The 24,814-nt window shown below is 41.9% G+C and overlaps 1 protein-coding gene across 1 annotated transcript in view; it reads right to left on the bottom strand.

Annotated features, from left to right (window-relative positions):
* Positions 1-24,794, bottom strand: part of PI4KA (phosphatidylinositol 4-kinase alpha) — a 114,754-nt gene extending 89,960 nt beyond the window's left edge. The window contains exons 1-4 of the mRNA XM_045457608.1: positions 24,606-24,794; positions 8,598-8,714; positions 4,145-4,238; positions 1,628-1,716 (exon numbers count right to left, since the gene is read on the bottom strand). Coding sequence (XP_045313564.1) covers positions 1,628-1,716; positions 4,145-4,238; positions 8,598-8,714; positions 24,606-24,794 — 489 coding nt within the window. The remainder of the gene's footprint in view (positions 1-1,627; positions 1,717-4,144; positions 4,239-8,597; positions 8,715-24,605) is intronic.
* Between the last annotated feature and the right edge of the window lie 20 nt (positions 24,795-24,814).

Genomic DNA, 24,814 nt, shown 5'->3' with positions numbered 1-24,814 from the left:
TATCTCTAGTTCTTTTAATCCATCTCTTATGATTACAAGTCCTTCATGATCCTGAGTGCCAGCTTCTGATTTCACAGTAGTCCCATGTGTCAGAAACAGTCTCTAATTGTGGTGCTCAGGAAGATACATTAATATTCCAGGGATGCTGGGACTCCCCCTGAGTAATCATCAAACTCAACACAGATTCTAGCCTTCCATATACATGACATCAGCTGTTCGGCAGCCACTTTACAATGCTGGCTCAAAGAGCTCGCTGATATGTAAAATACTTAAATCTTTTTTACACATGCTGCCAACTCTACTGATGTTGGTATTTTTCGCCTGTCACTGATGTCTACAAAAACTCAGGGGATTAGCTTTAGCTCATTATACTGGTCTCTGATTCCCAGCTTTGTATCATCTACAAATGAAACCAACTTCCTTTCTGAATTTTCATTTATGGCCCTGGCTCCTTTTGCTTCAGTGTATAGGGCAGACCTAGGGAAGACTCCTGCTGGGCCAGCACCCTGTCACCCTCTGGGATGGCCCTTTAGGCAGCTTTGCAAACTTTCCAAATTGTTTTGACCCTCAGCCCATATTCCAGATTCAGGATGTCAGGAGGAGTGTTTGTCTAAAGCCTGGATGAAGATCAACTAGACTGTATCTACCTTATTTCCCTCTACTACCAGTCTTGGAAATCCCAGACAAAGAAGAGAATAAACTTGGTCTCATACAACGTGTTCCTAATCAAGGCAAATTTCTGACATTTTGCTAATGTTAAATGATGCTGAGTAACATACAAAGACTTGAAAAGCAATGCTTTGTCCACTTTGTGTACTGAAGTTATGCCATCATCTTTAGCATTGACATTTTGATAAATGTTATTTACAGAAAAGCCCTTAATTTCTAGCCTAACTTTTGAAATAATGATACATGATTCTAGTAGATCTAGTTATCTCTTTAGCCAACTTACAAATAAAGAACGTAAACTAAGAAAAAAGAATGGAGAAGAATGTTAATGACAGAAATACTGACAATAGAATATACACTTTGATATGAAGAGATTTTAGAAATTAAAAAAGATACAAGGACTCAAAAAGCATAGCTAGCTGGGAATATTTAACATATAGACAAGCAATCAGGCACTCCTTGGCAGGTCCTGAGGATAGCAGCATATACATACTGATTTTTAAAACAAAAAATCTGATTAAGAAAAAGTTTAGATTATGATCGTATTCTTTGTTTAAAAAGGAGGGGAGTATGAAACGCATTTAAGTAACATTTCAACAAAATAAATTCAAACCAAAAAAAATTAGGGCACTTAAAATCTGGGTATAATTTCAACAATCTAGATCATTTCCTTCCATGAATGACTTCAATCTCCAACAGGGATTGTGAGCCATCAGGAAAGTCAGCTGCCTTGGCCTTGTGCTGCCTACCTCACAGAATTATGGGGAGGGCTGGATGAAAGAAGACTCAAGTGGTCACTGGGTATTGTTAGTATATATTTAACATTTCTTAGGTGTGTTAGTACAAAATAAATCAACAGAAACAACCAAATCACTTCAAAATTTTATTTACTCTTTTCTGTTACTTTGGGACTCTCTTTGATCATACGGAAATGCACTCCAACTCACCACACACTTACCTCATCCCGAAGTGAGGGGTCCCTATAAGCCACATCAGACAGCAAAGTGACCAAGCAGAAGCTGAAACTCTCTGCAACTGGGAGGGTGGCTGGAAGGCACACAGACATGAGTCAGATCATTACCACTGAGACACTGGGCTACACGTACTGGCCACCTGATTCAGTAAGTTCCCTTTCTCACAGGATCTGCCAAGGGACCAGTTTATAGGGGTGGCTGCCCTCAGTGAGGTGAACCTGAAAAGAACAGATATGGGCCCAACATGTTTGCTGAGAAATACCCCTAATTTCTTTTAATAGAATGCTTTGGTTCAACAAACTTAAATGTTTCTGAGCCAGTTTATAGTTTGAGATTATACAGCTCTCTCAACATAACAGACTCCATTTTTTAATTCCTGACCTAAATTTCTACCTAGAGTGAGAAACCAATCTTGATAAAGTGTAAGAAATGGTATATGAGGCTACCTGTCAAATACCAATTACCACTACTTTAAACTGAATTGTTTATATTTCTTTTCTGCTTTATTTTGACAAATGGAGAAAATCCTAATAAGAGCTTCCAAAGATTTGCTCTATTCCTAATAGGTTTTTAAGCCCATCTACTACCGAGCCCCCTCATCAGGAGGTTCTCAGGAGCATGGACTCAAGGTTGGGAAGGGATCACTGTACCTAAAAGACCAAAGCTAACCAGTACTTCTATGGTGTGCACCTTAAAAATGTCAGAATCACTGCTGTGTAGATCCAATTGCTATTAAATATTTAATCAATTTTGAGCATTGAATTTAATCAAGGACAGAGAGCTGCCCACTGTTTTATGGATCTATTCATAGTACATGGCAGAAGACTGTTATGTGTTCACTTCCATACTTATAATTTTAAGATGCAGATCTAGGTCCTTCTCAAACTAGAGTGTGATCAGGATCACCTGGAGGCTTCCTTGTCCCAGACTTCTAATTCAGCAGCTCTGATGCAGGACTGAGAATCTGCATTTCTGACAAGTTCTGACTCTGAGGCTGCTGATCCAGGAATGCCACTTTGAGAACTACTGCTCTAGAGTTTAAAGGTCTAAATCATACTGCCTTCGTAAAAAATAAAAGAGTGAAATGTTACCCAATAATTGGAGATTTATATATCCCTAACAATGCTTCAAATAATGCTAACACTTACATTCTAATAGGAGTCCATGTACATAGAAGCAGTATTTGTTTGGAAAGGAAAGAAAATAGAATCAACTTCTACTGGTATTCTACTTCTCCCCAAGTTAGATAACAATGGTTGACAGAGAGATGTTTGACTTTTTAGCAATGCTTTCTATCTAATCTGTAGACCTTTAGGGTGGGAGAATGAACGAAATAGGGGAAGGGGATTAAAAGGTACAAACTTTCAGTTCTAAAACAAATAGGACATAGGGATACAATGTACCACATAGGGAATACTGTCAATAATAAGTATCAAGTTGGTATGGTGACGAATGGTAGCTAGATTTATCACTGTGATCACTTTGTAATGTATATACACCTCAAATCACTGTTGTATGCCTGGAACTAATATAATATTGTATGTCAACTACATTTCAATTAAAAAAATTGTAGTCCTTTAAATTTGAGGATACATGCATAATCTGGGGTCTGTCAGTTTTAGGCATAGTATGTTACCAGAAATGATGAAACCCAAAGAACGAGAGGACTAGGCTGAGGCAGGATGTTCATGAGATCAGCAAAAGCCACCCTTAGCAGGCTAAGCCCACCCAACAAATTAGGGCCATGCCACCAACCAAAAGAACAAGGGCTTTCTTTATAGACACCAACCCCTTGCTTTGTCTGAAGGTGGGCCGCGGGTCTCACAGAGGGAGACTATAAGAAAACTTTGGTCTCCAGGGTCGTGATCTCTAAAATGTTGGTGGTGTTCCAAACTGATTTGGGAGTCTTGGGAAATCAATGTATGGGAATATCAGTGTTACAAGCACTTAGCACAATGCTTGGCACATAGCAGGCTTATTACCATTCTTAAAGGTGCAAAATTTAAAACTCAGCCAACAGCAACAACATGATAAACTATTTATTATTTATAGCGGACATGGTGTTCAAATCCTGGACATCCATCTCACCCTTCCTTTTTGAGCAGCAGTGATGAAATCTGGAGAACTGGCCTCACTCCAGGAGTGAGCCTATTCATCGAAGGGTAAGAAAGACAGGTTCAGGGATGGGCAGGGGACCCAATTCTGGCAATGAGACATGAGAAAAGGTTCCCGCAGGTCTCCAAGTTCCTGTTCACTCCCAGAGTACAATACAAAGTCAGTTTTCTCAGCCTTGCCTTTGCCCCACCTTCACCATGGACTCTGGACAACAGTGAGTAAGCATAGCCCATGTTGCTGCAGGCAGGCAGCTGTCCCACAGCCAGGAGTGGAACCAGCTAGAAACACTGTACTTGATGCATTAACATGATTAAACACTTGATCTTTACAGACTGTGAGCATACATGTTCTTCCCTGAATTCAGGGAAAACGTTATACAAAATTACCTCTGCCTTTCCGAGCTGTGCTTTCTTCTACCCAATACACTTTCGGAAGACCTTTAAGCAGTCGGAGAAGGTAAGGAACCACGGAATCTTTATGCTTAAAAAAAAAACAAACACATTTAATACAAATGTGTGGCTGGTAGCTTTTTAGTACTAAGCCTAAAGCAAAGCATACACATCCAAATCATCTCAAATATGGATGGTCCCATGGCATTGCACCCTTCCTATTTCCATGTGGTGGCAGCAGGGGGCGTCCGAGGTCATCCCATAAGCCTGCACTAGGTGCCTAAGGGAAGGGCTACAACCTGCTCTTCTGCTCTGAATGTCCAGCCTGGTTCTGGCCTCCTCTGGACACTGGGCCCCTACGAGGGCCTCTCCAGAAGGTATGTGTGAGCACACACTCTCAAAACTGCCTCAGTAAGAGTATTCAGAAAGCCCCCAAGCCTTTCAGTGGGCCCCAGGATCAGATCCTCTGGACTGAGGGAAGCTCACAGCCAGAAGCTTTTAAACTTGGTGATACTTCTGTTATTCATGGCCTTTGTCCCCTTTTCTTTTTTCTTTTTTTTTCTTAATTTTCTGCTTCATGTTTCCTTTTGCTTCTCTCAATCTGAGCATTAGACTTAATAGCCATCGTTAGCCAATACAAAAACTACTTTCTTCTAGTTTCCAAACTAGCCAGTCAACATGTAACTTCACAATCTTCTATGACTGGCTCTTTTGGCTGTTTCCCTACTTATAACTGCTCCAGTTAAGGATTAGGTAAGTGTGCTCCTGAGAAGAGGAATACCATTTGGTTCTGAAACACTGATAAACACATGTGGTGATATTGAAAACATGACTCCACGGGGTTCCTGGGTGGCTCAATTAGTTAAGCATCTGACTTCAGCTTAGGTCATGATCTCACAATTCTTGGGTTCAAGCCCCACATCGAGCTTGCTGCTGTCAGCATGGCGCCTGCTTCGGATCCTCTTTTTCCCTCTCTCTCTGCCCACTCTCTGCTCATGCTCTTTCTCTCTCAAAAAAAAAAAAAAGAAAAAGAAAAGAAAACATGACTCCAAATTCTGTGACACTCCAACTGAAAGGTGGAGTCAAATTCACTTCCTCTAGAAAATGGGCTGCCTTAGTGACTTGCTTCTGGTGTTTTTAGAAAGTACAGCTGATCCTCGAACAACAAGGGTTTGAAGTACACGGGTCCACTTATATATGGCTTTTTTACAGTATTGTAAATGTATTTTCTCTTCCTTACGGTTTTCTTAATAACATTTTCTTTTCTCTAGTTTATTGTTTTCAGTAAGGCTTCTGGTCAATAGTAGGTTATTAATAGTTAAATTTTGGGAGAATCAAAATTATATGTGGATTTTCAATGGCACAGGGGGTCAGTGCCCCTAAACCCTACATTGTTCAAGGGTCAGCTGTGGTATAAATGAGACTGACTTCCTAGGTTAGGTTAAAAAAGCAGTGCAGCATCCATCTGCCTTTCTCTCAGGACACATGCCCTTGGGACCCAGACACTATGTTGTGACAGACAGACAGGGGCGCCTGGGTGGCTCAGTCGGTTGAGCATCTGACTTCGGCTCAGGTCATGATCTCGCAGTTTGTGGGTTCAAGCCCCATATCGGGCTCTGTGCTACCAGCTCAGAGCCTGCAGCCTACTTCAGATTCTGTGTCTCCCTCTCTTGCTGCCCTTCCCCTACTCGCACTCTGTCTCTCTCTCAAAAATAAATAAACGTTAAACATTTTTAAAAAAAAATTTTTAAAAAGGGGCGCCTGGTGGCTCAGTTGGTTGAGCACCCAACTTCAGCTCAGGTAGTGATCTGGGTTCACGGGTTCAAACAGCCAGGATCCACGCCCACACATGTGCATGAACGAGTCTTCTCAGGTGATTCCAGCCTCTAGCTTTCAAGCCCACCATGTGACACTGAATGGAGTAGAGACAAATGACTCTTCTGAGCTCTAATTAAATTGCAGATTCATGAGAAAAAAACAAATAAACAAATCTGTTGTATTAAGCCACCAAGTTTTGGGGTAGTTTGTTACACCACAATAAATAACCATGACAAATAGCGAACTTTCTTTACCAAATGCAAAACTTTTCCTCTGAATCACATAAAGGAGTTGGTTACATCTGTCCAGGATCCCAGTGTACTAATACACACAAAACTCTGAAGGATGTGCACAGCCAGGCTCCCTGCAGAGGAAGTGACCCCAGGTGTTCTCCCCTGTATAACCTGTTATGGCTTTTGTAGCATGTGGCAGTAAACTACTTCTTTTCATTTAAAAAAAAAAAATTTTTTTTTAATGTTCATTTATTCTTGAGAGAGACAGAGACAATGCAAGTAGGTTAGGGGCAGAGAGAGAGGGAGACACAGAATCCAAAACAGGCTCCAGGCTCCGAGCTGTCAGCACAGAGCCCGATGCAGGGCTCGAACTCATAAGCAGTGAGATCGTGACCTCAGCCGAAGTCGGACGCTCAACCGACTGAGCCACCCAGGCACCCTGGTAGTAAACTACATCTGCTACTATGGCCACAGCAGCTGCCAGCGTGGCCCACTGACTAGACGTGGAGGCCAGTAGCACAGTCCATCCTGGATGGAGGCAGGGAATATCAACACCAGGTGAACCAAGAGAAAGCTGGTTACTAGGGCTCAGAGGGCTGGCAAAGAGTGCTGGGCTCCTTTCCTAGTGTCCATGAGGCCAACAGGATTCCTGGAAACACTGGCAGACTGTATGGCTCAAGGGACATCAGCTGCCACCCCAAGTCCTGCCAATCCTTACCAGGAACCCAAATTACACCAAAGGTAATTTGTATTCATCTCTTCTATGCCACCCTAAAAAGCCTACTACAAGTATTAGGGTCAATCTATTAAGGTCAATCTTTAGGTCAGTCTATTTAAAGTAAAGTTTGCCAAAGGTATTTTCAATTAATACACATTTGAACAGCAGTTTCTCATACAAATTATTTTAAAAATCATTTTCCTTGTTTATACTTAAATTTAAATAAATTAAATTTAATTTAAATAGGACTTTGCAAATAGAAAAGTAGAAATGATTTTTTCTTTTCACACTTATAAATAGAATAATTAAAATGCAGTTTATGTGCATCTAATTTTGGTTTTTCATGGGGCCCTGATCAAATAACCTATTTAATTTTTTAAATATTACTCTAAAATTAAAATGCTTATTTTTTTACAAATGCATAACTATTCTGTCAAAAATATTAATCCTTGTTGAAGTAGAATTCCAGAACACATAAGCGTTTTTAGATAAATAAAAATTCAAATATCAGACATCATTTTTTCCCTAGCATAGCATGATTAAACATGGAATTAAAAGTGATTCTTGATAATGATAACAATAAATAAATAAAAGAGTCTGTATTCAGTGATTAATCATTTGCTTTAATTAGCTTTGGGAAGTACTAAAAAAACAAAAAACAAAAAAAATGGCCACATCATTTTCTATTGGAGCCACAACATTGATTTTTAAATTACCTCTAAAGGACACAGTAACATGTACTCTAAAAGTTATATCTATCACAGTTCTTTTTTTTTTTAAGATTTTTTTTTTTATTTGTAAGTAATTTCTATACCTAATGTGGGGCTCGAACTTACAACCCCAAGATCAAGAATCACATGCTTTACCAACGTAGCCAGACAGGCGTACCTATACCTATCACAGTTCTGAAAAAGATGGTATTATGTCAAAATTATCTCAAGGAACCCTATCTTTTCACAAGGAAAAAAAAATGGTTACTCTGAGTTTGACCGATAAATGTTTGACTTTAGATTAAAAATCAAGTCTACCCTGGAAGGCACACAATTATTTCACAAGCATTTTAACTAACTTTCTGGCAAAACACAACAATCAAAATCCATTTTTTTTTTTAATTTTTTTTTTTCAACGTTTATTTATTTTTGGGACAGAGAGAGACAGAGCATGAACGGGGGAGGGGCAGAGAGAGAGGGAGACACAGAATCGGAAACAGGCTCCAGGCTCTGAGCCATCAGCCCAGAGCCCGACGCGGGGCTAGAACTCACGGACCGCGAGATCGTGACCTGTCTGAAGTCGGACGCTTAACCGACTGCGCCACCCAGGCGCCCCAAAATCCATTTTATATATACATATATATATATATGTATATATATATGTGTGTGTGTATATATATATGTATATATATATGTGTGTGTGTATATATATATATATATATTTTTTTTTAACTTAATATATTCACACAATTCAAAAAAAAAATTTCCTAAGAAGGTATACATTAACTAAATTAATTAAATCACACACCCCAACCTGTTCCACCTACTCTGCCTCACTATCACTAACCACCTTTATTAGGTTTGTATGCATTCTTCTAGTACTGCTTCAGGTAAATATAACCAGGTACAAATTTAAATTCTAATTACATTCCCCCTTTTACAGAAACACTTTTAATGTAGTAAAGACGTACCTGAAGATCAGATTCAACGAGAAAAATGCCCAATGCAATCACTGCATCTCTCCGCCGTTCATCCAATTGGAAGATCCCATGGAAATCTACTGGGCACATACAAAGCAGCTTTTGGACCTAGAAAATGAGACCACCAACAACAACAACCAAAAACCCATAGATTAAAAAAAATATAAACCCACATTCAGAATATAAGATAAAAACAATAGCATAAACACCAATGAGTCTATATAACCAGTAAGTCATTCTTTTCCAATTCAAAGGTCATAAAAAGATCATCTCCAGCTTCTGAAATGATCATGCACATGCTCCCAAAACATATATGCACTGAGAAGCTTGGACCAAGGGTTAAAATGATGTACACACAGAGGAAGTAAAGCACAAGAGCCAACGTCTGCATTTCAGAGTCAGAATAATCACAGATCTCCACTACTCAGTGGTACTCAAAAGCACTTTACCCAAACCTACCTACAGTCGCAATGCCTCCCATACTGTTCATTAAAAGATTAAATGTGGGAGAGGGGGGAGATGAAATGTGGGTAAAGCACTTAGGACAGTGCATAATACATACTAAGCATTTAATAAACAATATCTGTTGTTACTGGATATGCCATAAGAGTGGCTAGCAGAAGCAGATAGGCAGTAAATCAGCAATTTATTGAATATATGGAGAACTTAGAATTATTTTCAAAACAGTAAATACCTGACATAAAGGAACTAAAAATCTGGATTTGTTATGAATAGGAAAATAGGTGATGCCTATTCACCTTGAAAATCCCTGCCATAAGAACCCTTGAGCAGAGCATTCAGACACATCAGGCCTCAACTTTGCTGTTCTGTTATGGAACCAATGAGAAGTCATTCACTGACATTCATACAGTTTCTTGGGATATTCTAACGGCAAAGGAGATCAAGTGCAATGCTTGAGATTTGCTTTGAAAATATCAATTATCATTGCAATTTAAAAAAAGAAAGCATATTTTAAAAGGGCAAATACACAATCCAGAAAGAGAAGCACCTTCTAACCTGAAGAGAAGTAACGTTCTTTGTCTTAGTAATCTTTCTCTTAGGAATGATTGTAAAGAAATAATTAGAGATCTAAAGCATTCTGGCAGAGGCCGCTGGAGAGACAATACAATGGGAAAGAGAAAGCAGGGATGCCCAGAAGTCCAAGTTCAGGTAGAGACGGGAGCCTGGCTTGTACTCTAATAGCAATGCAAAGCCAAAGCCAAGGAGACAGTCTCACAACTTCTTTAACTCCAACATCTTAATATCAGTGAATCAACTCCTATTTGTTTTTTAAATATTTTATTTTTAAGTAATCTGTGGGGCTCAAACTTACAACCCCGAGATCAAGAGTTGCACATTCCACCGACTGAGCCAGCCAGATACCCTAAAATAACTCCTATTTAACTACAACTCCCCCTCCCCGCCCCAGTAACTACAATTTCCCCAGGAGTCTCAAACCAAGTAGGAAAGTTTCAGCCCTGACAAAGACACCTGTGACTGCACACAGGCACGGCAAAGACTGAAGCAGGTACCACGTGAAACGAGACCCAGGAATATAAAGTTTAATCTCACAAAATGGTCTTGAAAATATTTCACAGCTCTGTGTAAATAAAAAGCAAACTTATTAAATTACTTCATTAACAACAACAACAAAAACACACGAAAAATGGAAGGTGAGCTTTTCTTTTCATTGAGCATAATTTCTCTAAAGACATCCAGAATACATGATGCAAGTTCAACTACTTCACTGAGATGATGCTCACTTGGATTTCAGACCTCTCACAACTGTGAAGACCTCTCACAACTCCCAAATGTAAGCAGAATCAGAGATGGAGAGCTGAAAGAAGTTGCACACTCATCTGCCAAATGTACCCTTTCAGGCAGATCATGTGTAATCCTATCTTTGTTTAATAGGTTAGGCAACTAGGCCCAGACAGATTAAGTACAATCTTAGACAATAGGCTCTTAACTAGATCCTCTCTGACTTTTGTCTCTCCCTACTCCAATATTACTACTCCCAGCTCATGCACCTTCAACAGCTCCCCACCCCAGTGAACACTCAATGCACACTCCCAACCTGGCAATGAAGGTCCTTCCCAATTTGCCCCAAACACCCGGGCCCTGAATACCGAGATCACTTCTCCCTACCTGGCCTTTTCCATGGTTTTCACCCATCTTTAACATTTCATTCAACCTGCCTTATCTCCCCTATAAAAATTCTATCCATCCTTCCAAGATCCTGTTTCCCATTTCTCAAAGCTTTCTCAGACCCCAGTAATGTGCTAAGATCTTTCCCATCACACCTCTCAATAGCCCACCAAGAATAACGTAATTTTCTTGACATAATTATCTTTTTAAAAGTCTTATTTCAGAGTTACTTGTATACTTATCTTCCATTCACTGCAGACAGGACTGTGTTCGCCTCATCACTGCCCCCCACATCACTGTATCTGATGCACCCTACACGTTCCAGAAACTTAACAACTATTTAGTGGAACTAAAGGGGCTGAAGTCACAGGGATTTAATGAGATAGGAAGGAAAGTAAAAAGAAAGAGGACCACTGGAACCCAGCCATCCTACTGTAGGGCTTAACTATGTGGTGTCATTTGTCATATAACCAGTACTGGGCACAGTGCTGGCATGCAATTGGCACTGAACAAATATTTGCTGCATCATTAAATGAACAGGGGGATGGATGGAAGAATAATCAGGTTAAGTCATGTATAATATGTAGTCACACTCTCACAATCCTTACAATCCAGCCAGAGTTATACAACCAATAAAAAGGCCACAACTAGTGAATAATGCAGGTCAGAAACTAAATGATGAGGGCCCCCAAAAGCCTGGCACCAGGTCTAGGCTCTGATGCAAAATGGCCTTGGACACTGGGACTCTTGTAGGGGGAAAAAAAGTGAAGACTGGAACCCGGGTCCTATAGAAGTCATCACATATCAGACAAGGGAAAATCAGTTCTGCTGGGTGCCAGTCTCCAAATACTAATAGTCAATAGTTATTGAACATTGATCACATGTGAGGTGCTGGTTTGTATTTATCTAATCCTCACAATAGTGCACTATTTATTATCTTCATTCTATGGATGAAGAAACTGAGACACAGAGAGGTCAAAGTCCTAATGCAGAATAAAGCATTAATGCTGCAATTTAAAAGAATGAAAAGAGGGGCGCCTGGGTGGCTCAGTTGGTTAAGTGTCCGACTTCGGCTCAAGTCATGATCTCACAGTTCATGTGTTTGAGCTGTGCTGACAGCTCAGAGCCTGGAGCCTGCTTCGGATTCTGTGTCTCCCTCCCTCTCTGCCCCTCCCCTGCTTGCAGTCTGTCTGTCTCTCAAAAATAAACATTAAATTTTTTCTTAATTTAAAAAATGAAAAGAAAAAACACTGATTTTTTTTCAGAATTTTACAATCAACCAAAAAGTTGGTTGTTTTTAGGGGGTAAAGGGGAGTAGATCCTGCATTATTAAAGGTTGTTAAGCTCAAAATCTGACAGTGGTGGCCATTTACAAAAAGGATCCAAAGGGGCTCTGGGCAACACTTTGAGGAAGTTGATAAGTCAATGGACGACCAGGAGACAACAAAGGTAACTCACTTAGACTTTGCTAAGAACTCTTGACAATACTTTAACCGAAGGCTATTAAAAGAGAAAGACCACAAGGTGAATTTAGACTGCCAAGGTAAAGAAATGCCAAACCAAGGAGAAAACAAGGTGCCTCCACAAGTCTGAACCATTGGGCAGAGAGAACTGCAGATGAAAAGTCAAAACATAACAGTGGGTGTAGGTAAAATATTTAGGTCAAAATAAACCTACCAATAATAGCATTACATGTTGGATAATTAATGAGTTTTTAAAAGAATACAACTTTTGTTATCTGAAACCTCTGGGAATAGTCTTTATAGAGAAACAAAATTCCCTGAGAACAGGAGATTAAGCTTTAAGTATTAGCGGCAGTATTTCGTTAAATCTGTTTTTTAAAAATCCCCCCACCCCTTTCTAGTTTATTTTATTGGAGGAGGAGGGGCAGAGAGAGAGGGAGAGAAAATCTCAAGCAGGCTCCGTGCATGATCGCACAAATCACAAAAACATGACCTGAACCGAGATCAAGAATCAGATGCTTATTTGACTGAGCCACCCAGGTGACCTGTTAAATCCGGGTTTTTTTTTTTTAAGTTTATTTATTTATTTTGAGAGAGAGAGAGAGCAAGCACGAGCAGGGGAGGGGTAGAGAGAGAGGGAGGGAGAGAATCCCAAGCAGGCTCTGTACTGTCAGCACAGAGCCCAATGCAGGGCTCTGACCCATGAACTGCAAGATCATGACCTGAGCCAAAATCAAAAGCCAGACACTTAACCGACTGAGCCACTCAGGCCCACCTAAATCTGATTTTTAGTTGTCTTTCTCAAATGCACTATCCCCATCCATGGAGAACACTGAACATAAGCTAACATTTCCTAAGTGACTGAGAGCTATCATGATAACAGTGATTGTAACAAGATTCACATGGAGCTGCAGATGCATGTGGAACAGCACCTGCTCCTACAAGCAGTCCTGGATGAGGGTTTCATTAAAGATGTTCTGTTGGCTGTGATCAATTAACATGGCTTTCTACAACATCCAACACAAGTAGCACTCCATGAGCCTTTACACACAACGAATGAGTCTCTGTTTCTTTTTTTTTTAATTTTTTTTTTCAACGTTTATTTATTTTTGGGACAGAGAGAGACAGAGCATGAACGGGGGAGGGACAGAGAGAGAGGGAGACACAGAATCGGAAGCAGGCTCCAGGCTCTGAGCCATCAGCCCAGAGCCCGACGCGGGGCTCGAACTCACGGACCGCGAGATCGTGACCTGGCTGAAGTCGGACGCTTAACCGACTGCGCCACCCAGGCGCCCCGAGTCTCTGTTTCTTGAGCCCAGCTCAAGTGCTTGGCAGAGTACAGCACATACAAATGCATGTCTCTGATTCCTGACACATCGTTTCACCAGGCAATGATCAGGGGAGCTGTACGGAGTTGTGATTTTCATTCCAACTCTAGCACTTCTTATCTATGTGACCCAAGGTAACTGACAAAACCTATCTGAACATTTTGACTTCGTATTTCCTTCTGTAAAACGTGGACAAAACAGCAAGTGTGTGTATATATATAAATCCACAGAATCTTGCTAATGTCTTAAAATTATGCCAAGGGACGCCTGGGTGGCTTAGTCGGTTGAGCGTCCGACTTTGGCTCAGGTCATGATCTCACAGCTCATGAGTTCGAGCCCCGTCTCGGGCTCTGTGCTGACAGGTTGGAGCCTGGAGCCTGCTTTGGATTCTGTGTCTCCCTCTCTCTCTGCCCCTAACCCACTCACATCCTATCTCTGTCTCTCTCAAAAATAAATAAACATTAAAAAAATAATAAAATAAAATAAAAATAAAATAAAAAAATAAAACTATGCCAATATTGATAAGTCTTCTCCCCCAAGTCTCAGTTTTCTCAAATGTAAAAGGATGACCAGATAGTTTTTTTGCAATGTCTGCTCTAGCAATAAAATCTTGTGATCCAAGAACTTCTACCTGTGGCCATGAGAGATTAATAGGATCTGGATTTACCTTCCTGCCATAAAACAACTAGGAAAATGGACAAATACATGAAACCACTGATTTCATACACTGGACAAGGAGCACAGGACTGTAATACCTGAGAGGCAGAGGAAACAAAGTGAGCCCTATGACTGCCTGGTTTTCTGCCAAAAGACATATCTCAGACCACAGAACAGGAAAGGACATCCCAGTCATGCAGGTCTAAGTGGAGGAGATAGAAGTAAGAATACAGGAAGTCTAAAGCAGCTGGAAATTCTGAAGAGAAGAGAGCTAAACAAAAAAATCTCCAGAAATCATAGCAAGAGTTCCCTTGAATTTTTGATGAATACTAACACACACTAGTATAGGTGATATTCCAGGAAGTTGGAAAAGAACAACCAGGGAACTGCGTACTGAATAGTTCCCAGAGTTCATATATAGCCGAGAAGAGTCTGAGTTACTCCCAGCCAGAGTGGAAAGCCCTCAAAGCATTCAGTAGAAACCTCAAAAGGGCCATACCTTAGCAGTGGAGTTAAACTATCCCTGTAGCAAAAGCTATTATAGACCCGCCCTAGCAAAGTTTTAAATTAGCTTTGTAAAATTAGCTTTGTAGCTTTCCTGTTTCTGTGGTCTGAGATATGTCTTTTGGCAGAAAACCAGGCAGTCATAGGGCTCACTTTGTTTCTTCCGTCTCTCAGGTATTATAGTCCTGTGTTCCTTGTCAGTGTATGAAATCAGTGGTTTCATATATTTGTCCATTTTCCTAGTTGTTTTATGGCAGGAAGGTAAATCCAGATCATTATTCGCTCAGAAAAAGCATCTGAAAAAATTCCACACTTCATGATAAAAACACTCAACAAACTAGAAATAGAACTTCCTCAACTTGAAAAAGGGCATCTATAAAACACTCAGAACTAACATCATATTTAATGGTAAAAGGCTGAAAGTTGCCCCCGAACAGGAACAAAATAAAGATGTCCACTCTCACCACTTCTATCCAGTATTGTCCTGGGGGTTCTAGCCAGGACAATTAGATACGAAAATGAAATAAAAGGCATTCAGATTGGAAAAAAAAAAAAAAGTAAAACTATATTTGCAGATGACATAATCTTATATAAAGAAAAAACTAAAAACATATTAAAACTAAAAAACAAGTGTAGCAAGGTTGCAGGATACAAGATCAACATACAAAAATCAATTGCAATTAGAGTTTCATTTTTACAAGATGAAAGAGTTCTGAAGGTGGATGGTGGTGATGGTAGTAAAACATTATGAATGTATTCACAAAAACCATTTACTTTTGCTTCCTGGCACTTGTTAGCGTTTTCAATTGTACTTACTTGTAATTTTTTGTTTAATGCTTGTCTATCTCCATGCCAAACTCCATGACAGAAAAACAATGTCTACTCATTCAATCCCTCTAATAGGTCCGTTCAAGGCCTGGCACACAGCAGACACTCAAAGACTGAATGAATGAATGAATGAACGAATGAATAAACAAATGTCACCATCGTTTGCTTTTATAACAGTACATATAGCCTTGGCTGGCCTAAATCTAGGCTTCCAGACCAGCTTTACACACAGAAGTATTCAGGAAAAGAGAACAGCTTCAGCAGCAAAGATAGAGCCTCTCAGAACTAAGTCAATAAATGCAAGTGAGATCTGAGGATTTTTGCCTCAACCATGTATTTTATCACATAAACATAAATAGTGTTCTGACTGGCTTGGCAATGTTCACAAAAGGCCAAGCCTTTTCCCAAAATTCCAAGATACATGAAAGAGGCAAATACAAAAACAAATAAATATATAAATAATGAGGACAATGAAGTGCACAGATAAATTTCAGCAATTTAAATCAAAGATAGGAATAGCTGCTGGTGGAAAGGACTGAAGGCAACCACATCCCCCACTAGGTACAAACTGCAAACATAGACGGCAGAAAATAAAATCTGCAGTAAGGAGTAAGAAATAGAACATTCTTGCTCTCTTGGGGAGTAAACAACTAGTGACATGTCAATTCCAAGACTCCCTAAGGGCATCAATATAAACAATATGGTCATAATAATCTTCTTAATGCACATTACTCTTGGCTCTGAAATATTGAAGGGCTCTTCCCTGTCTCATCAATTCAATACAAACTCTTGAGTCTGGGACTACATATGAAGCCATCTGCTTTCTTCTCCACTTTCATTTCCATTCTCTAAATATACTATATTTCTGGGGCACTGGGTGTCTCGGTTAAGCATCTGGCTTCAGCTCAGGTCACAATCTCACAGTTTGTGGGTTCAAGCCCCACATCAGGATCTCTGCTATCAGTGTAGAGCCTGCTTCAGATCCTCTGTCCCCTTCTCTCTCTCTCTGCCCCTCCCCTATTCTTACGTGCTCTCTTTCTCTCAAAAATAAACATTTAACATAAACATTTTAGGGGCGCCTGGGTGGCTCAGTCGGTTGAGCGTCCGACTTCGGCTCAGGTCATGATCTCGCGGATCTGTGAGTTTGAGCCCCGCATCGGGATCTGTGCTGACAGCTCAGAGGCTGGAGCCTGCTTTGGATTCTGTGTCTCCCTCGCTCTCTGCCCCTCCCCCACTCATGCTCTGTCTCTCTGTCAAAAATAAAATAAACATTAAAAAAAATTTTAAATAAACATTTTAAAAAACTAAAAAAAATACTCTATTTTTTTTTTAAACGTTTATTTATTATTGAGAGACAGAGAGACACAGAGCATAAGGAGGGGAAGAGCTGAGAGATGGAGAGACGCAGAATCTGAAGCAGGCTCCAGGCCCTGAGCTGTCAGCACAGAGCCCGATGTGGGGCTCAAACTCACAAACCACAAGATCATGACCTGAGCCAAAGCCAGACGCTTAACCGATTGAGCCACCCAGGTGCCCCCCACGATACTCTATTTCTACTGAACCCTATTACTGCTGTTCCTCATTTTCTTCTGTGCTTTGCTTTCTTCTATCTGAAATGACCTTCCCTTACCAACTACTCTTGGCATTTACAAATGCCCATTCCCAGGCCTTCCATATTTAAAATCTCTGCCGAAAGTAACCTCCCAGCAAGTGCCCATGATGCTTTCATTTTCTTAGAGCATGTTTCACTTTTTTGCCTTCTAAATTTCCACATACCTGCCAAGACTCATGGAGAGTTCTATGGGGGCCTGAAGAAAAAATTATCTGTACTTCCCATTCCCATGCCAACAAAGTGCAAAACAGCTAAATATCTTCACAGAGGAGTTTTATTGAAAAGCCATATGGTCCACCATCAGCTCCTTTCTGGACAACTGGCCAGCCCCCACCTATCACTACTTCTACTTGTTATAAATTATTTGAGGGTTAGGATTGTGTGCACACCTAGACCCAACTGTCAAAAGAAAAAAGATACCCAGAGCAGGCACAGCTAGAAGTCAGTACCCAAGCAACAATACCCTGAATTCAAGTTTCCACATAGCAGAAAACAAGAGCACAGTGTCACATCATCATTTCTGTTTCATGGGTTTTTGGTTAATTCGTAAAATATCATTATCTTAGAATCAAAAGAATAAGGTCCCCTTTTATGCTTGCAGAGTTAGCAGGAAAAAGTAAATAAAATCCAACAACAGTGAAGCTATAAACACGCACAAGGTCTCTTGCTAATGCTATCTACCATAACTAAGTATAATCCTTTGAAAACAGTTGGGCAGTAAACATCAAGACCTATCCACATTTAACACAAGAATGTAGGGGCGCCTGGGTGGCGCAGTCGGTTAAGCGTCCGACTTCAGCCAGGTCACGATCTCGCGGTCCGTGAGTTCGAGCCCCGCGTCGGGCTCTGGGCTGAGGGCTCAGAGCCTGGAGCCTGCTTCCGATTCTGTGTCTCCCTCTCTCTCTGCCCCTCCCCCGTTCATGCCCTGTCTTTCTCTGTCCCAAAAATAAATAAACGTTGAAAATAAATAAATAAGTAAATAAAGAAAGAATGTAATTCAAAATTAGACAAAATTCTAAGTGTATAAACGCACAATTTTACAAGGGAAAAACTAGACAGCCTAAACAGAGAAATCCTTAATTTTGATCTGTCAATAGAAAATATGACATGCAGCCATTAAAATAATAAATATGGGCTATTTTTGAAAAAAGCAATAAAGTGGAGTGCCTGTGTGGCTCAGATGGTTAAGCGTCTGGCTCAGCTTATGATTTCACAGTTCTTGAGTTCGAGCCCTGCTTCAGGCTCTGTGTCTCCCTCTCTCTCTGCCCCTCCCCTGCTCATGCTCTCTCTCTCAAAAATAAACATTAAGGGGCGCCTGGGTGGCGCAGTCGGTTAAGTGTCCGACTTCAGCCAGGTCACGATCTCGCGGTCCGTGAGTTCAAGCCCCGCGTCGGGCTCTGGGCTGATGGCTCAGAGCCTGGAGCCTGTTTCCGATTCTGTGTCTCCCTCTCTCTCTGCCCCTCCCCCGTTCATGCTCTGTCTCTCTCTGTCCCAAAAATAAATAAACGTTGAAAAAAAAAAAAAATTAAAAAAAAAAAAATAAAAAATAAACATTAAAAAAAATTAAAAGAAAAAAAGAAAAAAGCGGGGCACCTGGGTGGCTCAGTCGGTTAGGCGTCCGACTTCGGCTCAGGTCATGATCTCGTGGTTTGTGAGCTCAAGCCCCACATTGGGCTCTGTGCTGACAGCTCAGAGCCTGCAGCCTGCTTCGAATTCTGTGTCTCCCTTTCTCTCTGCCCCTCCCCTGCTCATTCTCTGTCTCTGTCTCTCAAAAATAAATGTTAAAAAAAAATTTTTTTAAATAAAAAAGCCATAAAGTGAATATAGCTAAAGACTAAAAAGGAGGCCTAAGAAATTAAAAAGCTAAAGGGTTAGTGCTATGGGCTGAATTATGTCCCCCTAAAATTCATATACTGAAGTCCTCATCTCAGGCACCTCAGAATGTGACTGTTAATTTGGAACTAGGGCCTTTATTAACACAAGGTGATTAGGGTGGGCCACTCCTATCAATCTGGCTGGTGTTCTTATAAAAAGAGATTAGGATACAGACAGGTACAAAGGGAAGACTATGCGAAGACACCAAAAGACAGCCACCTACATGCCAAAAAGAAAGGCTTCAAAAGAAACCTTCATCTTGGATGTCTAGCCTCCAGAACAGTGAGAAAATAAATTTCAGTTGTTTAAATCAATGTGGTACTACGTTATGGCAGCCCTAGCAAACTAGTATAGTTAATGTGGCATGATTACAGGTAAAGACTTTTTCTTCTTCCAGTTTCTTCTTAAAATATTTTACAGCTGGTTTAACAATAGTTCTAACATCATGAATCCCTCTACTGATGCTAATTTTCTCTTCTCTTATCCTATACATGGTTGTTTTGAACATAACTTCACAAAGGAAAGGGAGCGAGGATAGAAATTTTCAGCTTCATGATGCTGAAAAAATGCCAATACCATGATTTTTACTCCATGGCAAACCACTCTAAAGGAGTGGGTAACTATGAACTCCAGAAAGCCCAGTGTCCTGAGCATCAGGACATATATTCCTCCAAACAGAGATAAGAATTAACCAGCTCATCTTCTGGAGCACAACTGTCCACCAGGGAGGGGTCTGGCCTGTCCCTAATGCTGCAGTGCTATTTATTTATTTATTTATTTATTTATTTATTTTTTCAATGTTTATTTATTTTTGGGACAGAGAGAGACAGAGCATGAACGGGGGAGGGGCAGAGAGAGAGGGAGACACAGAATCGGAAACAGGCTCCAGGCTCTGAGCCATCAGCCCAGAGCCCGACGCGGGGCTCGAACTCACGGACCGCGAGATCGTGACCTGGCTGAAGTCAGACACGTAACCGACTGCACCACCCAGGCGCCCCTGCAGTGCTATTTAAACACCACACTGAGTTAGCTAAGACACCTCCAGATTCTGGCAGTCTAACTGAAGAAAAGAGAGGCTATTTTAGGACATGGAAAAAGATTCTGATCAAAGCCTCCTGAGGATGGGAAGAGAGATGGAAGGGCAAGGAATGCTGCCTACTTTTCAGCTCTGCTGGGAACTCTCCATGTCCCAGGGTTCGGGTCCATTAGTATGATACAGGCCAGGTAAGAAAAGGCAGGAACAGCTCACCCATATCCTGGATACGAGGAGTACAACCAGGCAGATCCAGACAGAAGCTTCTTGGCAGGGGTGGCTTAATAACATTCTTAAGACAGATGAGAAAGAGGAAAGCAGAGCAAGACTAGCAGGCAAAAAGAAATCAGAGAGAGGGAGACTGGAAGCCAACCGTACATGGAGAGTCCAGTGTAGACAAGACTCTCTTCTTGTCTATTTTGTTCCTCCCACCTTTCTCCCAAAGGGAGATGGCTGAGGACTGCATGCGACGTGATCCCTCTAGGACACAGATGGTGTCCTCAGAGGCAACCTGCAATCCTGAGAGTGGGCCTCAGGGCTATGGCTCCAGTCTTAGGCGCAGCCTAGCAGCAAAAGGTCAAAGCTTAGATATGGATAAGAGAATAGGCACCCAGGAGTCTTGGGTTTGACTATCTGAATATGGCAGGAGTCTGGTCACCAGACCTGCATTACAACAGTAGCTAGGGGGACTTGCAGCGAGTCTGACTTGATGCTGATCACCTGGGCAACCTCATTAAAACTGTTTCTTATTGGGGCACCTGGGTGGCTCAGTCAGTTGAGCGTCTGACTTCAGCTCAGGTCATGATCTTGCAGTTTGTGGATTAGAGCCCCACGTTGGGCTCTGTGCTGACAGCTCAGAACCTGGAGCCTACTTTGGATTCTGTGTCACCGCCTCTCTCGCTCTCTGCCCCTCCCCTGCTTGCTCTCTGTGTCTCCCAAAAATAAAATAAAAACATTAAAAAAAAAAACCTGTTTCTTATTGACCTGGCCTACCGAGCACATATTAATTAACAGTAGATGCTCAACAAATGTTTTCTGAATGAAACAGTGAATTAAATAATTAAAAGAGAAGTAAAATCTACTTAGTAGCAATAGGCTAGGTTTCACAGCCTAGACTTGATGTAGGTGAGTGGGGGTGAATAAACACCACTGTGGCATGTAGATAGACAAAGATAAGGAAAGTTATGTCATTAATGTGCCCCAAGTGCCATAAAACTATGTCAGGGCTGCCTGAATTACCAATGTCTAAAGTGAGATGTCAGGTCTAACTCATAAAACTTAGCCTTCCTCAGCTCAACCCTATCTGGACCAAGACCCATTAAGTCCTCTGCCTTCTCTTGGGCGGGGGGGGGGGGAACAGAAACAAAAAAATGAGAGAGGTTTTTCAACATTCATCTCCCCATTTAAGTCCCCACCTTCATTATCCTGGTGGGTACTGAGAAATTCCTTTACTCTTAAGAACCTCAAGAAGATTTCCCTAGGAACACTGAAGGCTTATTGTCCATTGGTTTAAAGTCGTGGAATGTAGTAAGCAGCCATATGTTATAGGACTAAACAGTAACAACGACCCTCAGCATAATCAAGTCTTAAGATCCTAGATAAGAAGAATCTACATATATGTGATGGAATCAGCCACCTACAGAAGCCTTCTCTAAGAAAGAAGTTATTTCAAGGTCCCCAAGACCACTCACACATATATAATCGTACTCGTAGCTAAATTTTATTACAGTAAATTATATTACAGTGAATTTATCAGCAAGAGAAAAGGGCAGGTGGAATCTGGAGAAAACTGTGCATGGGCTTCTTCATGTTCTCTCCTTCCTGTAAAGGTATACACTAAGCATGCTCCCTTCTACAGCAGCAAACAATGTAGTGACCTGTGTGCTACCTCTGTACCTAGGGAAGTCTAACAGAGACACAGCAGCCAAGGTTTTTATTGATAGACACAGGCACTGTCTGCCTAGCAACCATTAAAATCCCTAATTCCAAGAAAGAAAGCAGGTGTTCAATATAAATCACATTAATTGTATGAAGAGTCTAGGCACAGTGAACCACTCTTATCAATTAGGAAATGGAGGGAACAGTTCAAGTGCTAAGTTCCCAGATGTGAACCCAGGACCGACCTTGCAAGCAATCCCTTCTGAAGCCTCAGGCTTGCTCAGTTAACTCTTTTCAGATTTGTAAATGTTGCCAATGAGAATGAAGTACCTCCCAAACTAAGAGATGGTATTGGGGAGCTGACAATCTAAAAACTGCATTTTTAAAAAATGTTTATTTATTTATTTTGGGGGGGGAGCACATGGGAGGAGGAGGAGAGAGGAAAGACAGAATTCCAAGCAGATCCCATGATGTCAGTACAGAACCCAATGCAGGGCTTGAACCCATGAACCGTGAGATCATGACCTGAGCCAAAACCAAGAGTCAGACACTTAACCAACTGAGCTTCCCAGGCATCCCTAAAAGCTGTATTAATTAGTTATAAAATATATTGTAATTTTGATGACTGAAGCAGTTACTATAAAACACAAAGCTAACAGCGTTGTAATTACAGAATGTTCTTGTAATTATCCAAAAAGGCCGAAGAAGGCCAGTTGAGCTTAAGGTGCATTTCTCAGAATTACTGAGTGGGAATAGGTCCCCTGCTAGAACTGCAGGACTGGGCTTTTTGTTTTTTTGGTTTTTTTGATTCTTACGTTTATTTCTTTTTGAGAGAGAGAGACAGAGACAGAGACAGAGTATCCAGAGCAGGATTCACGCTGCCAGTGCAAAGCCCAATGTGGGGCTCGAACCCATGAGCCATAAGATCATAACCTGAACAGGTCGGATGCTCAACTGATGAGACACCCAGGCGCCCCTGCAGGACTGTCTTCTTAAAGATCACCCACTCCCCTGCAATCTCTTCTCTCTTCTTCAAGTCCAGCAAGCAAACTTCTGATAGGATTTTTGGTCCTCCTACCAAGAAGAGAATGTGCTGACTAGCTGGCACGAATTTTATTTGATAAGCCAGCACTGTGGTCCATTAGTCAGGCTCATCCAATGATAACAGTTCTTAATCATTAGGTATCCATGTGCCTGCCTTTATTTGTGTCATTTTGTTGATCCTCATAATACTCTTAGCTAATACTGTCCTTATATTTTGAAGAGAAACCAAAGGATCATACTGGGGAACTGACCTACCCAGAGTCACACTCATGTAAGCAAACGATACAGGATTCAAATTCAGGTAGTCCTATCTCTAGAACTCATATTCTTTCCATTTTATTGAATTCCTCCTTCAGTCAGAAGTCAGGTTGGCATCAGTCTCCCAGGACCTGCTCACCCTGCGGGTAAGTGAGAAATCAGGTTTAAGAACCCACAAAGCCAAGGAAGGAGTAGGTCACTATGACAGAGTGCCTAACACAGCATTTCAACTTCACCACTCACCAGAGCCACAAAACGACTCTGAACAGCAGCAGGCAGGTCTCCAGTCTCCCTACTCTTAGACAACAGATCTCTTTCCATCTGCCAGGAAGATGTGTGAAAAAAGAATCTCATCCCTTCAGTGCTAATACACTTTAATGAGTCTCATCACACCATGGGGGGGAAGAAAGCTGACATTTACTGTTCACCTATTCTGCCCAGGCACTTTATGCTTTGAACTCATTTACTCCTCAAGAACCACTTCATTTCACACATAAGGAAACAGGCTCTGAGAATTGAAGTAACTAGCCCAAGAGGACAAACAGTGACAGTGCGGGGACCAAACAGGTCTGACTCTGATATCTCTGTTCCTTCCAACATCTGAGCCACACCTTTGAGTCGCCTTTCACCTTTCTCCCAAGGAAAGGATACCCCCAGCATAAGTTGTCCTTTCTCCTCTGAAGGAATCCTGGGTTCAGTTCTCTGTCTATGACAGTTCATTACCCCTTCCTGGCCACTGTCCCTTCTTCACACACCATCTTTTACCCAGTCTAACGCTCCCTCTAGACTTCACGGAAAAACAATGCGCGGATTTGCATTTTAGAAAGCACTTTCAGATTTAGAAAGCACTTTCAGATTTACTATTCCACTTGCCCTTCACAATGATGTGAAGTGGGGAAAGCAGGTGAAAGCAACTCCATTTTATGAGAAAGAAATCTCTCCAAGGTCACGGAATAAAAAGCAGAGGAAGTCGGGAGCAGAGCCCCAGGTTTTGACCCTGGTCGTTTGCTCTTCCCACTGCTTCTCACTGCCTGCCGCCCCTGCCCCTGCGATGTCACAAGGTGCCCCCTCGGCTCAAACCCCAAACCCTGGCCAGTAGCTCACGTCCCTCGTCCGCCACCCACCCGCAACGTCCCTACCTGCCCAGCCCACTCCCTGCCCAAGTCCCTCCACTTTCCTCTCTTCACCAGCGCTCTTCACCAGGCCCATGGGCCTCCTCACCCCGCCGGCTCCCTCCCATCACATATCCCCTCCAGTCACAGGAAGCTCGAGACGCCCTCTCGATCTCCCATAGACCCTCGCCCCGCCCCCTCGCTTCGCCACCCTAGACCGCTTCTCCTGTCAGCTCGCGGCCCAGGCGGCCAAGGCTACCTTCTCCAACGATGCCGGTCTCTGCACCGCCAGGGAGCGGGCCAAAGATAAGACCGTATTGAAATAGAAGCCCCGTGAAGCGCCGGAGCCAGAGCTGCTGCTGCTGCTGCTGCTGCCGCCGCCGCCGCCGCCTCCGCCGCCGCCTCCGCCGCCTCCTCCTCCTCCCCGGGCCACGGCTGCCGCCATCATCGCGCGCGCGGCGGCGCTGC

This window comes from Leopardus geoffroyi, chromosome D3 (assembly GCF_018350155.1).
Source record: "Leopardus geoffroyi isolate Oge1 chromosome D3, O.geoffroyi_Oge1_pat1.0, whole genome shotgun sequence".
Taxonomy (NCBI): Eukaryota; Metazoa; Chordata; class Mammalia; order Carnivora; family Felidae; genus Leopardus; species Leopardus geoffroyi.
The sequence above is the reverse complement of the archived record's forward strand: the minus strand, read 5'-3'. Positions and strand labels throughout refer to the sequence as shown.